This window comes from Magnolia sinica, chromosome 9, assembly GCF_029962835.1.
Source record: "Magnolia sinica isolate HGM2019 chromosome 9, MsV1, whole genome shotgun sequence".
Lineage (NCBI taxonomy): Eukaryota > Viridiplantae > Streptophyta > Magnoliopsida > Magnoliales > Magnoliaceae > Magnolia > Magnolia sinica.
The window spans coordinates 27,421,925-27,437,952 of record NC_080581.1 but is presented as its reverse complement, the minus strand read 5'-3'; the positions used below and the strand labels follow the sequence as shown (position 1 = coordinate 27,437,952).

The following is a 16,028-nucleotide window of genomic DNA, read 5'->3' as shown; positions in this document are numbered from 1 at the left end:
TTTCCCAATTTTCCCTCTCGCGTGACCTACTTGAGTGTTTTATCCACTTCATTTTTTGTTGCATGTCCTAAATTGAGCTCTCAAAACTGATGGATGGAATGGATTTCACACATACATTTCATCATACATTTCATTGGGCTCCACCCAGCATCCTTACGCAGGAACTTCTTGCTAGAAATCAGTGTCCCTCCGGCTTCCCTACAACCGCAGGAACTTATGTGGGGGGCACACGCAATTCTCGTATCCTCCCCACAGTGTGGGTTAATTGCGGCCTTGACCCTGGGCCACCTTGATATCTATGTTGAACAGTTGGAATTGAACAAGCACCATCATTGAAAACTTTCTAAGAGCTCACCTTAATATTTATTTTCCATTCAACCAGTTGAAAAGGTCGTAAGATCCTGGATGAATGTCATGATTTAAAACTTCTGTAGCTCACAGTAAGTTTTTAATGGTCAATCACTATTGTTCCTATGGCGGGTCCACCTGAGATTTGGATCTGCTTTTATATTTGCGATTATGATATAAAAAAAAATATAGAAAAACGAACTGATGGCTGGGATATACAATAAATACATCAAGGTTGCCCCATGACTAGGGCCGCACCTTTCTGGGTGAGTCAGGGGCATAGTCTAAGGATCCGCTTAGGTTGGCTGCGGGGCCCATTATAATATGTATCTTATATCCACGCCATCCATCAGTTTCACCCTAACATTTTAGGGTAAGAGCTCAAAAGTGTAGTAGATCCAAAATCAAGTGGACCACACCATGAGAAACTGGGGTGATTAAACGTTTAAATATTTGGATAAGTCTTTATTCATTGATTTTGATGTTTCCTAAAATTTATTACATTGTGGTCCTAAAAAGTTTTTAATTGTAAATCAACACTGTTTCATGTGGCCTTATATTGTAAAATAACCTAGTGAAGTAGATGAACAAGATGGATGTAAGACACATAAATCAAGGCAGGGCCCATAGTCAGGATCCACCGAAGCCATGACCAAAGTGCCGGATAGAATTCTGGCGTCCGCGAGCAAGGCAAAGCGCTTTCCATTACATGTGCATGCGCACGTACACAAGTGTATATATAGTACACGTAGATACATGCTTGCGCACCCACCTACATGCCATGCACGTTTATAGTACGCGCACTACACGTCAAATTCTTGTCCAAAAAATTTGAGCCCCCTCATTCACATCCGATGGAGGAGGTGAGAGATTTTGGGAGGACTTCCCTTGCATAGTGTAGCACACATCACCAATGATGGTACTATAGGTGGATGTATATGTCTTATCCACACCGTCCATCCTTTTTTTTATTTTAGGGCATGTGTCAAAAATGAGACATCCAAATCTCCGATGGGCCACAACAAAGGAAACTGTGGGGATTGAATGAAAACTATTAAAAACTTACTAAGGCATATTGTAATGTTTATTTATCATCCAACCTATTGATTAGGTCATATATACCTAATCAAAGGGCATGGATAAAACATATACATCACAGTGGGCCCCATAGAGTTCACACCATTGTAAAGGGTGGTGAACTCTCACTGCACCATCAAGTCCGGTCAATAAAAATCTTGTGTAATTTTGGTGGGATCTACCATTGTGTATTTTAAACATCTACTCCCAACCAGCTAGTAAATGGGCCAATATTATGAAAAAGGATGAAAAACCAAATTCATATATGATTCAGGTGGATCATAAGATTGAAAACAGTATACAAGCAATACTCACCTTCCAAACCCTTTTCTTTGGTGTGGCCCACTTGAATAAGCACTACACCAAAATCATTGAAGAGGAACTGGTGGGTTTTTGGTTTAGGAACGGTTTTAAGCCATTCTTGATTTGCTACGGTTATAAGCCATTGCAAATCCATTGCTATTTTAACTGTCTACATTGTTATTTACACTATTTTGTTGGTGTGTCCCAATTGAGTTTTGCATCTTCTTGTTTTTTTTTTTTTTTTTTTTGATCTATTGTCTTATTTTAAAACAGATGGATGAAATTGATTCGATTAGAACCCTCTCAGTGGACCCCACAAGGCCCAAGCGTCACATTACTCTATATTGGCCGCGGACTACCGAACCATTTCACCCTTTCCTTACGCCAAAACCCTAGCTCATTTCACATTCGCCTCATTTGCTTTTGTGCATCTCTTGATTTCCTTCTCCCTCTCCCCCTCCCGCTCTCAATCTCCCTCTCCCGATCTCAACCCCCCTTGTACTCTCCCTCCTCTCTCGAAATCCACCAAACACTCATCTCTCTCTTCCAGAAAGCAACACAGGTACCTTCTTTATCTCTCTATGTAAGATCTAAGGCTCTAAATTAGGCATTTCTCATTTCTCAAAGCTTTCTAGATATAGGGTTTCGATTTTCTTCCTTTTTAAATATATATATATATATATTGTATTGTATTCGTATATATTCATGATATCTACACCATCTCTTTTTGAGATGTAGTATTAGATGGGAAGGTTTTCTGCATCTGTTTTTATATTTTGTTGATTTTAAATAGAATTTGTATTCGAAACTGTAAAAATGCATTTTCGAGCTTCAATTTACAATGATTTTCGATCTCGTTATTGTAGTACTTCAACCTGTTGGATTTTATAAATTTTTTTTGGTAATTTGTTGAGTTTTCGATGGAAATTACATCCAGAGCTCTGGAAATGTGATTTCGAGTTATGATTTTGGGCATTTTATGTTGATTTTAGGGAGAGTTTAGTTGAGGTTTGGATCCGGTGTTTGATCCTGTGATTAAGGATGTAGGATGAAATCAGAAGTGTTTCTTGTTCATTATTATTCTATCAAAGAAGGCCATGGAAAGTTGTGGAAATGTCATTTTCTAGGAAATAGAAAAATAGGCAATAGTGAAAGTGGCTCCTCTCCATAGGTTTGATCTCTTCCTCTTTATATCTCTATTTTACTCTTTCAAATTTCATGCATGCTAACTGTTTGATGAAATGGCTCAACAAGGAAGGGATTGGACCTTCCCAACGAGCTGTGTTTATTTCTGAATCCTATCATCCTGAGAGGGATTTGACCTCGTGAAAAGGGATTGGTTTAAGTAACGATCAAGAGTAGGCATCCAATGTTCAATGTGCAAATCATGAGGAATAGGCAAAATCTTTCGCTGTGGTTCTTTACACATTCGTGCATCCTCCATCAACAATCTCATATGATTTTATGATGCATGTGGTTGCAATGTGACTTGATCTGATTTTTGTGTGGCTCCCTGTGGACAGTTTTAACAAAATTGTGTGCCTAGAGATCTTTGGTTTAATTAGCATCATTACAGTTCTGTGGGCCCCACCGTGGTGTATGTGTTATATCCACACCGTCCATCCATTTTGTAAGAGGCCTAGCCAAAAATGAGGCATATCCAAACCTCAAGTGGGCCACACCAAAGAAAGCAATTGGGACAATGACAGCCACTTTTGAAACATTCCTAGGGCCCACCATGATGTTTACTTGCCATCCAACCAGTTCATAAGGTCACACAGACCTGGATGAAGGGAAAACACAAATATCAGCTTAATCCAAAACACAAATATTTAGGGATGTGTATTGTCAAATCCCTAGTTGGGAATTTGCATTGTTGAATCCCTTTTTAGGGATTTGTATTGTCGAATTCCACATTAGGAATTTGTCCTGTCTAATCCCTAACTAGTTGGGGATTTCTTTATTATTATTATTATTTTTGTTTTTAAACGTTGAATATAATGTATTCAAAGATGCATCTAACCAGGATGAATGGACACTAAAAAACACCACACCCTTCCAAAACTTATGTTAGACACAAGATTTTACCCATGATTTTATACGATGTAGGCCACCTGATTTTTGGGAGGCAAGAAAAATAGGAAGGGATTCACATGATGGACGGATTGGATATTTTTAGAATATCACAGTGGGCTTTACACATTGATTTGTATGTTAAGCTCAATGTAGAAACATTTTTAGAACATCACAGTGGGCCTTTCTCCTTTACCCAGGCCGGGGACCAGCAGCTACATTGCACCAGGTGCAGCTAGATATTCTATTACATTTTAGCATATATTGAGATAGAGAATCTTAATTAAGAAAAATATTAATGATTAATTTATAGAATTTATTATTTTCTTTACCATTCAAATGACCAAAAAAAAAAAAACACTAAATCAAGAAAAACGATCTTCTTTATCTATAGAGTCCACCTATCCAAAGAAGCCTAGAAGTCTGACAGTTGAATGGGTGGGATTGTTTAGTCGATTGAACTTATGTAACTTCAGCCATACACGATACTATTCACTTAAGTGATTGATTACAATCAGCAAAACTAGGGCACCACACGTGATGGTGGGGCTCACAGACCTTCATATCAATAAGGATCCTCTTAATTAGAGACCATGAATGAAGCAAGAACTGCTTGTTGGACTTAATTTTTTATTTTTTGAAAAATTCCAGTTTATGCTTTTGAGTTATACGTTACTTTGATGGCAGGCTTTTCTTTTTTGGGTTGGTAGGATTTATGTCCTCTCTTCTTCTTTTGGGTCATTTTCTGTTTCATTTGTGGGTCATCTTCCTGTTTTCTTTTGCTTTGGTGGGCCATGTTCTTGATTGTTTCAATTGGAGTGCCAGGTGAACTCCATCCTTCTATTTTGGCACTAGCCTAGAATAGATGATCCACTTGTGCAAGATCCAAGTCACTCATTAGGTGATCCCAATTTGTAGCTCCATGGTTGAAAAAATCAGACTTCTTTTGTTTTTGTAATTGAGGAAGCATATGAAGAGTTTAAGCACGTGCTTCTTGCATTTATATTTGACAAAGAAGATCAGACATCTCATGTGGCAAATGAGGTATGCTGGAAGTTTATCTTTTTCAAAATTAATTAGATAGTTTTTGCCATCTTTGCTCTTTGTTCAAAATTTATTTCTCATGTGTTTATCTTGCACATGATGTGGGTCCTTCATCAAAGCAGTATTAATTTGCTGGAGAACAGACGAGCAGGGTATTTTGAGGAAAAGCAGGTCCAATTAATTTTCGGGGATGTATGCAATGCAGTATTTGCAATGCATTCTGAATCACCATCGACTGCTCATAGGTAAGGCCCTTTGATCCTTGAGCATTACTCTTTAACCTCTCTTTATGTTGATCTTCTTTCTGTCAATTTGTGTTGATTTATGATTTGAGAAGAACCCTGTTTGGTTCTGGTTGTGGTGGTTATCTTCTTCCTCTTAATTGCTCTTGGAAGGGTTATGAGATGTGATTCTATTCTGTTGGGAGAAGATATAGGATACTGATCCTAAGGAAATGTATAGTTTTTGGAGGATCTGAATTCCATGAATTTTGTATTGATGGTGTGGTGATCCAGTTTATTGAATCATTTGGAAAAAAATAAACCATTTTGTTGATCTACTGAGCCATGCTGTGGATGGAAATGCCATGAAGATTATCTCATTTTGGAAGATACCAACCCTCTAATTTTGTATTGATGGTGTTCAGAAGAGAAATTCTAAGCGAGAAGGTAGACATCTAGGTACGTAATTCAATCATCGCCCCGTATTTTATAAGAGACCAAGATTGGTCTGTCATTTTTTGAACAATGCATGTTAATGGTGTATTTTAATTTGACATTATCTACTTAGTACAACACATTCCTTTTCTACATGGCTAGTAGATTTAGCATATGCTGCAATTGCCTAATTGTATACTTTACCAGAAAATATAACACTAAGAATTACATGGAAAATCACAATAGAGGAGATCAAGTGCTTTAACTTGCATTCTTCTGTTGTCTTCTGTTTCCTGCTTCCACTTTCATCACTAACATCTTTCTCATTCATGACTTCTTGCATATGATTAAAATAGGGAAAAATTACTGTGTTGCATGATTATAAATTGGAGAAGTCTGAATTTTTTGTGAGTAAGATGTCTAAGGTTCTTAACATCTACTACCAAGTAATAAAAATAGACTGCATTGAATCAAAGAAAAATAGAATAAACTGGATTTCTCTAGAAAATCCCTCATTTGAAGCTAGGTATAAAAAAATGGTTATGTAACAGTAACAGTGGGACCTCGTTATGCGATAACAGGGCTGTAATGCCCGATTTGAAAATAAAAAAGGCTTGTAATGGCTTGTAATGGCTATAACAGGTTTGTAATGGACTGATAATGGGGGCAATATATATTTTTTTCTTTAAATTTTTTTTTGACTGTTATGGCCCCTATTGTATTGTTCATATGGCCAGCTGTTATGGCAGCTGTTACTGTTACCGTTACCGAATACTTTTATTTGAGGACTCTTAGAGCAAGTTCTGCATCCAATCAGTTTTCAAGACATAATACTTGCCCAAGCTGCACCTCTGGGTGAAGCCAAGAAGCTCATTGGTTGTTTCTGAATTATGAATAATACACGATGGTGAATGCTGTCTCTTCATTTCTCTTCAATTTTAGAAGCTAAAGTGTTGGATGTCTCCAAGTTTCAGCAGTATCAATTTCCATGTTTCCTTAATTCCATTTGATTTTTGTGTGATATTTACAGTTTCTATACACCAATCTATAAAAAGAGGTAGGATCCAATGTGCATCCAGTGCCATATATTAGATGGTATCAGTCCTATGATAAGATTGGCAAATGTGTCAATCCATCCAAACCAGCCAACTGGTAGACCAGGTTATGGATGGGTCACTGGTTGAAACTGTTTCCAACCATTTGATCTAAGATTTCTTTTTACCATCCAAAAATATGGTGCTCTGCTAATGGTATGGTTTGAATCCTCACCCAAGTGCACGAATCAAGGTCTTCTAGGGTTGTCACCATTTAGTAAATGGTACCAAAATGCATTCTAGATCCTAAATCATGCATTATCTACCTCGGGTAGGATATGAGATCTTTTAGAACTGTTGTTGCCAATGTACCACAATTTAATTGATTTTAGACATGATTTGACATTGTTTCAGGGGGCATGGTTCATTTAAGTTTAGATATGACTAATTTTGAGAAATCTTAGTTCTTTTTTTTTTTTTCCAGGTCTGCCAAGCCTGGCTCAAATGTTTGACATACATCATGGCGAGCCTCACTGTGATGTGTATACGAAATCTACTTGGACCATCAGATGTGTCAGTTCATATTTCAGTCAGATTGGTTGACGGAAGAAGCTTATTTCCTTGCACATTCTCCAGTACTTGGTTCATGGGTTAATCTATTCTTCTTTCTTCATCTTCCATTGCATTATATGAAGTCGAAGACGAATAGCCTTAAAATACTAATTTGTTTGTTTGAATTGGCTCAGTTGTATGTGTGGTGTCATGATTTTTGGTAATAAAAAATTATCGTTGCCTCCATGAATTATTTAATATTCATGATAATTACCTAATAGCCATCATATCCAAGAAATGAGTGGAGTTGTAGTCTTTGGTGTCATAGTTTCACGAATTACCAGAATATTGATGTTCCTGTTTCATTGAATTGGTCTCTTGTAGGAGAGACATGAAATCCCCATTGCTCCAGCTTCTCTGTTTCTATAAATACTAACTTCGAATTTTTGTTCTCAAGTGAAGGTCTTCGAAGAAGTTCCTGCTTAAATAGTCTCAGTTGCCATTGTGTTGCCAGAGTTCGTAGCCAGCCTGCGTCATGGTTCTGCCCACTGCAATGAATGCTACTTAAGGTGAGAACCACCTTTTTCATGTCTTGCATCATCATCATCATCAACTAAGCCTCATCCCAACTAATTGGGGCAGGCTACATTAATCCTCTTCCGTCGTTCTATCAACGACACAAATCCTTTTTCATGCCCTGGATGTTCTCCAAAAGTGACATGACAGGAAAGAAATCGATGTGGAAGCTCACATACAGTGCCTGTATGAATATATCTCATTAAAAAAATTGTATCCAACAACCGTACTTAGTTCTTGACTTTTTGTACTCTTCCTAAAACTTAGCAACTTTATTGAAATATCTTCCGGTTATGAATTTTGATTTTTAAACTCAACTGTTTTATTTCTTTTGGTTGGATTACCTCAACTGTACAGTGCCATTGTCATAGACAAAACAGTAGGCATCGCAATAGGTATGCCTCCAATCAAGAGAACAAGAGATTATCAATCCCATCCCTATACTTATGGTGTTGAATCGGGTAGATGACAATGATCTCTACAATCATGCTGACTGCAATTGAACAAATGCCAAAGTTACCAATCGTCGTTAGAATCTGCTGGAAATGTCCAACTTTGTTGGTACTGTCAACCAGATGGGCGGCTTTCCCAAAGAAGGTGTGAACACCAATTGAAAAACATTCCACTGTCATGTATGGTCACTCAACACTGGCCTTGTTGGATTATCCCAATAAATATTGGGTTACTGATTTAAGAAGGGTTACTGTCAACTTATTTTGATGAAGAAGAATATTATGCAATTAGTATTGGATTCTAGCGTTATAGTTGATTTTATTGTCATCTTTGCCTTTTTTTTGTATCCACTTACATGGACTATTGAGTTGCTTCTTGTGGACCCTTTGAAATGATGAAGCAAGAATCTGCATTATGTTTGTTGCCATAACATATTATGGCACTAGTTGTTTCATTGTTGCCATAACATATTATGTTTTGACCAGGAAATGGAACTAGCCAGCCATGATATCTTAGTGGGCAATGTAAGTCATTTTACCTCTTCTCATGATTTTGTGTAATATTTCTTTTTTCCTTTATGTTTTGATTTGTAATTTCTTTTAGCATGTAATTCTCTTCTTATAGAACCTTATTATCTGTACTTTCAAGTTTATTATCAAATTTTATCAAATACATGAGCCTCACTGGCATTCTTTTTTTGTTCATCAATTGAAATGAAGGATACAAAAGAGAAGCGTTTCTTGTATGGTATTGTTGCAAATGATCGAACTAGAATAGATGTTGACAAGTAAGGTGTATTTCACTATCAGATTTTGTTTCTTGCCATATGCCATTTTATAATTGGTTCCTTATCCTAAAACTTATGATATTAGTTTTGATTAAGGAAATCATTAATTTACAGGTTTGACTATATTGAACGAGATTGCCGAGCTTGTGGCCTTGGTTACAATTTTGAATTTCAGAGGTATGTCTTGAGAACTTTCAAATTTCAGATTACCTCTTTGTTTTTATGGATTGGTTATGCAAAATGTATGTCCATTATAATTTTCAATTTCATTTAGTTGTTTGCAGGTTAATGGAATGCATTTTTGGATTGTGCATTTTGTATATTTTTTCTTGTTTTTTATTCTTTTCCTTTGTATATTTTGTATATTTTGTATATTCTTCTTGAGCTGCTGACGAGGAAGGTGGCAGTACCAGTAAATAGTGGGCTCGACTTGGCTACATGGGTTCATTCAGTCGTTAGAGAAGAATGGACTGTTGAAGTCTTTGATAAGAGCCTGCTTGCTGAAGGTGCGAGCGAAGAGAGGATGGTGAACTTGCTCCAGGTTTTGAATGGAATCCCCTTCTATGAAAATGGGTTCAATGCCTATTGGCTGATGTATATGGGGTCAAGTCCATCTCAGAGGAGAAAGGTCTCAGCTGCATTCCAAGAAGCTTCTAGACATGGGCTTACAGTAGCAAGAACTTGGGCTTTCAGTGATGGTGGATATGGAGCTTTATAGCATTCCCCAGGCTCATACAATGAACAAATGTTCAAGGTCTCAAATACCCATTTCCCCATTTTTCCTTTTTTTAGTTATGATATTTTTTGGGGAAATGATATTTACACCCCTTGTTTTTGATACCTGCACCCCAACTGTGGACACACTGTAATATTGCAAGGACACACTGTAATGGTGATGTCCTTTGCAGAAGTCCCCAGTCATGGACAAGGTCCCAGTATGTACTGACAACAGCTGCAATTGCTGAAGTGATTGCAACCAATACCCTCCAACCCATTCCCTTTTCTATCACTCATGCATTTCATTTTAACATTATTAGTATCAATACCAAATATTGAATTTGATCTTGATCTTTTTTGGCATATGGAAATACCTTTTCAAGACGAGAATGATACTAATTATGAAGAAGAAGTGGGAGGTTGCTGATGAGTTTGACAGCGACTTTGATGAAGATGTGAGTATTTTTACATTTTTTTTTCCTTCGTTCATCCATGAGTAGTTCACATTTCAAGTACTGAATGGGCCTTCTTGTAGGATACTCCAGGTAATGAAACATAATGACACTTAACACTCCCTTTTGGAAGAATACCTTCTAATAGAGAGAGATGAAGAAAGCTCCGAGATTTCCAGAAGTGGAGAGGTTTCTCTTTTTCCTCACCTTTTTCAAATGAAAAAGAGGTTATTTCATGGCTAGAATTTTTAACATGCTGTATGCATTCTTTACTTGCTGAAACTTCATGCACACAGTTCCCATTCTTATATATCTGCTAAACATTTTACTTTATTTCAATATGCTAAATCTGGGTTTCATGGACCTGAAGGCTTTGGGAGTCATGGGAGAGGATATGAAGGATACAAAGGTGTCCACGGATGGCAAATTAGTCCTCGATTTCATAGAAGCCATTCATGCTGTTGAAAGAAACCAGGCTGAATTAGATGCTCGCATATATAGTGAAGAAAAGAGACTGTTGAAGGTTAGACTTTTAGATAATTCAACGTGACCATAATCACATATACAGGCTGAAAAGTGATATATGCGTATGAAGATTCTCTTGGAAAATCATCCAATATTTCAGGTAGAAAATTGATCCAAAACGGTCAATGCTGTTTGATGAAGGATACATTCGGGGAGTTTCGAAGGATTCAATCTACATGAAGACACTTTTGGGGTTGGAACTGGTGCTCCCGTCTATTTGGCTGCTGTTCTTGAGTACTTGGCAGCTGAGGTTTTGGAGCTGGCTGGGAATGTTGCTAGAGACAATAAGAAGTCCTACATCATTCCAAGGCATGTTCTTTTAGCTGTGAGAAATGATGAGGAACTTGGGAAATTGCAAGTTGGTGTGACAATTTCAAGTGGTGGTGTTTTGCCAAACATAAACTCTGTTCTCTTGCCTAAGAAGTCTGAGAAAGGGAAGTTCGAGGAAGCTTCAAAATCTCCAAAAAAGGATTGATTGAGTTGGGATGAATGCTTGGGCCCCTCTTTGTAATTCTTATTTAATGGATTTTTTTGGAATTTCTTCAAATTTTTAATTTTGGTTTTGGTGTTAGGATGGTCTCTGTTCTTTTTCTATATTTCGTAAATAATCTTACCGTTAAGGTTTAGATGTATGCAATAGATGTTATCATTGGATCTCCATCAATGAAGTTTCATCTAGGGTTTAAAATTGTTCCTAAAATATGACTATTGGCAACATTAAGAAGGGTTGGGTTTAAAACTATTCCTAAAATGTGACTGTTGGCAATGGAACGGTTTAAAACCGTTCCTAAAATTTTCAACGGTACCACTGGTTCTGAACCATTCCTTTGTTTTGCGACGCCTCATTTAGGAACGGTTTTAAGCTGTTCCTGAAGCAGTTAGAAACAGTTTAAAACCATTCTTAAATGACAATTTTTGGCGTTGTTAGGGCTGATATTTGGGCCTTGAGCCTAACATGGGAAGCACCTAGTAGTCGAGGTAGATTTCACATGAATATCATGGTGGGGCCCACTTTACCCATCTTATGCTTATAAGAGTAAGGTCTCCTTGGATGTGATTTGCAGTAGACCACTTTCTATTCTGATTGAGGCAGGATCTACTCCAACCACTTTCAGGTTAAACTAAATGTACATTGCAATCTATAGGTCCAATACTAGGCTTGTATAAAATCCAATCCGTCCATCGTGTACATCTAACGATGTTTTCCTTAATGGCCAAAATCAATTCCAATCCAAATCTTAGGTGGGCCACTCAACTGGGGACAACATCCTGACCCTTCTTTACTCCTTGAATGGGAATTTCATCATTTTGTAAAAATTAAAGGTACTCACAAAAAATTTGTTTTCTCAACTCTTACATGCACACTGTCATGCACAAAGATTTTCCGCCCAAAAATTGTTTTGGTGGGAAGCTATGTGAGGGAAGCAATGTAGAGCCCACCATGATGTTTATGGAAAATCTACCCTATTCATCCATTTTTCCAGATCATTATAGGACATGGGACAAAAAATAAGGCAAATCCAAAACTAAATTGGGCCGCACAACAGGAAACAGTGAAATTGAACATCCACCATTAAAACATTTGTAGGTTTATAAAATATTTGGATTAAGCTAATATATGTGTTTTCAGTTCATCTTAATGACCTTATAAATGGTATGGATTCCATATAAACATCACGGTGGACCTAGGGAGGTTTTAACAGTAATCATTTCCCTACCCACTGTTTTCGATCATACGGCCACTTAGAGTTAGATTTGCGTAAATTTGGGTCCCATGTCCTAAAATTATCTTTGCAAAATGGATGGATGTTGTGGATTTCTCACAAACATCAAAGTTCCAGCATTGGGATGCTAGGTGGGGGCTCACCGTGATGTTGGTGAGAAATCCACCCCGTTCATCAGAAAACAAAAAATGAGGCGGATCCAAAACTAAAGTGGGCTATGTAAGGGAGAAATTTGGTAAAACAAATGCCCACCATTAAAACCTTCCTGGTTGTCAACTTAATGTTTATATGACATCCAAACTGTTTATAAGGTCATTACCACTATGATGAAGTGAAAACACCAAAAACTTGTCTTGGTGAAAAACTTTTGCAGCCATACAAATGTTTCAAAGTGGTCATTGAATCCCCACTTTTTCCTATGGTCTGCCCATTTGAGTTTTAGTTCATTCTCAATTTTGGTCACATAGACTAAAATGAGCTCACGAAATGGATGGACGGGATAGATTTCTCATCAACATCACGGTGGCCCTACCTAGGCATCCCAAGCGGAAAGCCTTTAATAGGAAATCCATTTCCTGAATTGCCTGTTGACTCTGTAGTAGTGAGGTGGCTACTGGACAGTGCTTCATGTGCTCACCTTGATGTATTTGTTTAATCCATGCCATCCTTCTATTTGATCAAGTCATTTTAGGGTCTAAGCCAAAAAATGAGATATGTCGATATCTCAAGTGGACCACACCACAAGAAAAGAGTGGTGATTGACAACCCATTATTAAAATTTTCCTATGGTCCATTGTAATGTTTATTTTCTATCCAACTTATTGATTAGATAAACAAAACATGGATGAAGGGAAAACGCAAAGATTAGCTTCATCTAAAACTTTGGTGGCCCTCAAGAAGTTGAAGTTTTTAATGGTGAGTGTTGAATTACCACTATTTCCTATGGTATGGTCCACATGAGAATTTTATCCGCCTCATTTTTGGTTCATTCCCTAAAATGATATGAAAAAATGGATGGATGGCATGGATAAAACATATATAATATGATATTTGTGTTTTCCCTTCTTCCGCATTTGTGTACTTATGAACATGTTATATAATAAATAAACAACAACGTTAGCCCGATGGATGTTTCAACAGTATATATCATTTTCAGACTATTTCCTGTAGTGTAGTGTAACGCCCTGAAAATCGAGGGTCGAGTAGAAGTCCAACTCCCGAGTTCCAACGCATCACTTATGCAACATATTTAATGATGATTAATTGTTGTCTGTATTAGTGCATAAAACATTAATAAGATTAACTCAAATTAACAAAATATAATCCAGGGACAGTTGTAATATGCAAGCGAAAGACTGACTTAAATATGTATAACTATATAAATCAGTATAAGTCCCCCAAGTATGTATGCATTGCCAGGTCAATAATTACATGTATTGTTTCAAATACAAAATGTCAAAAATGTAATAGTCCACTACAAGTATAACCCTGAAGCCCCGTCGATCAGAACAGTTTATGCAAACCCGCCTAAATACTGCATGTAAGAGAAGGCATCCTTACCTTCCCGTAACGTGGGAGTGAGTGATCAACTCAGTGGAATAATAAAGCAAAGGTTAACATGTTCTCAATTCAGTCAAGCAGTATGTAAAATAATACAATCAAACATTCCTAAGTACTCTGATTAATGCAAGAATGGTATGTATAAATGATGCATGCCCTCACTTGCACTCCCTCTGCGATCTTCATCTAACGGTCGCGCATGTCAGTCACTTCCTCAGTGCTCTGCCCAACGCCAAACGGCACATGCAGTGCGGTGCATGATCGTGATTACTAAGTTCTTATTAGTCCTTTTCATACAGCAAGATTGGGAAGCTAAGGTACCTCACCTATATCAATTCTGAAATGATGATCCATTCTAGGGTCGTCAATCCTAGTAAATCTCATATGATGATACGGTTCTAGGTCGCTACAAAGGGCTCATCACCTTATCAATGCAGGCCTAATATGTACTCTTGTTGCTACGTAAGGGCTCGTCGCCTCTACGCGGTCTTAGAGTGCGCTCGAGGTCACTACAAAGGACTCATTACCTTATCATTGTAGGCCGACAGCTCGAATACAGTGTCTCATACCACCGTATTCAGTTCACGAGGCTGTGTTGCTCACTGGACACTACGGGGAGGCTCATCACCCCAGTGTAAGCCGACAACTTGACCACAATGTCCCATACCACCATGCCCGGCTCATGAGTCTTAGCGGATCTAGGTACCAAGGTTTAAAGGGGTTTTCACTGGTGAATTTGGTACTTTAGATTCAAGCAGTAGCATCCATACATGGTGAACATACATCGAGTCAATCGGGTTACTTGACGAGCTCGACTTGTACGAGCGCACGTTGAGTTGATTGACATGAAGTGCGTAAGCACTCCGTGTGGCCTAACCACTGCCAACATCCCAAGTACGGCTCGGATTCATCAATCACGTCCTATGTGGTGAAATCAACCTCAGTCACCTATTCAATGCCTATTACCGATTGCCTGGACTATTCCATAGTTCCAAACACATTCAATTATAACAGATAATCATACAAGCTAATCAGAACAGTAATGGATCAACAATTCCAATTATACTAGCATATGAGCATTTGATGGATTTCAACTTAAACATGAATTCACATATATACAGTGCCTAAGTAAAACAGACAAAGAATATAAGTTACATGGAGGAAATCATACACACCATTACGGTAGTTGAGAATCTCTTCTCAACGCCCATATAAAGTATAATTTATTACACACTTGTTCATTCAGACATTTCTACAAACACTTAGACTACATATTCCAACATACATAACGTATATTGGTCATAACATATACTGGGGCAAATCCTTTCGCCAAGGACTTGTTACACATACAACTAGTATATATACACGACAATTAATCATGGCAAACACACTTTCAAATTTCATACGTATACGATCCTTTCTACAAATACATGTAATATACTAAACTCAATATAGTTCGTATATATCTGAAACACGAAATAAACATCGCATTTAGCATGTGAAATAGCACCCACATCAGTAATAAACCATTATCCAACATTGAAAGCCTTGAAAACCATAACCTATACGTTTATAGTCTGCACCTTACGCCGACAAACGCGTAACGGATTCGTTTTAGACAGTTAGCCTTTGTCAACGGCGGATTGGCAACCTATAACATAAATTAGGTTAGCTATTTCATAACTTACACTATCTGAAACTCTAAAACAGATTAGGGTTAGGTTTTCTTACCCAAGTATGTTGTCGAAAACGCTGGATTTGTGATACAGAGGCGGTGGCTAAGTGTGTAGAGTAACGGGATCGAATCCTAGGAAGAATCTCCAACTCTCTCTATCTCTCTCACTTTCTCTCTCTTTCCTTTCCTTTTCCTCCTCTCTCTTTCCTAGGATTTTAGAATTCGTATGGAATATGAGAGAGAGAGAGTTTAAGGTCCTTATATAGGCCCAGGTTTGATGGAAATGGCCCCAAGGCCAAGGTATACGTAGGTTATATCCAACGGGCGTCTGTTTTAGCCCAACGGAGCACTTCTGGTGGCACCTTTTCTACATACAGTCGGACTTAAGCTCCCTGACCATGGATTTAAGTCAGGCTGAGTTTTCGTTCTGATCGAGTTTACAGATCAGTTGTGGCGGACCCGTTTCAGTTCA

General features: G+C 37.8%; 1 protein-coding gene and 2 long non-coding RNA genes across 9 annotated transcripts; all 3 read left to right on the top strand.

The window, feature by feature from the left end:
- The first annotated feature begins 2,212 nt into the window (after positions 1–2,212).
- LOC131254769 (uncharacterized) lies at positions 2,213–5,400 on the top strand. The gene is made up of 3 exons (XR_009175860.1): positions 2,213–2,290; positions 4,765–4,845; positions 4,968–5,400. It is a non-coding gene; the product is annotated as an uncharacterized LOC131254769 (long non-coding RNA).
- A 1,841-nt stretch (positions 5,401–7,241) lies between these two features.
- LOC131256185 (uncharacterized) lies at positions 7,242–8,905 on the top strand. The gene is made up of 3 exons (XR_009176635.1): positions 7,242–7,656; positions 8,602–8,640; positions 8,836–8,905. It is a non-coding gene; the product is annotated as an uncharacterized LOC131256185 (long non-coding RNA).
- Positions 8,906–10,003: 1,098 nt separating this feature from the next.
- On the top strand, positions 10,004–11,198 carry LOC131254768 (histone H2A.1-like). Of its 7 annotated transcripts, none has more exons than XR_009175856.1 (4): positions 10,004–10,075; positions 10,166–10,261; positions 10,443–10,595; positions 10,698–10,882. XR_009175856.1 is itself a non-coding variant. In XM_058255495.1 (2 exons), exons 1-2 carry the CDS (start codon positions 10,047–10,049, stop codon positions 11,070–11,072), a joined length of 363 nt encoding a protein of 120 aa, XP_058111478.1. In that variant the 5' UTR covers positions 10,042–10,046; the 3' UTR covers positions 11,073–11,198. The 7 variants fall into 7 exon arrangements, 1 of the variants encoding a protein (XP_058111478.1); XR_009175857.1 differs by having other exon boundaries at positions 10,166–10,299; XR_009175854.1 differs by having other exon boundaries at positions 10,005–10,075; positions 10,156–10,261.
- The last annotated feature ends 4,830 nt before the right edge of the window (positions 11,199–16,028 follow it).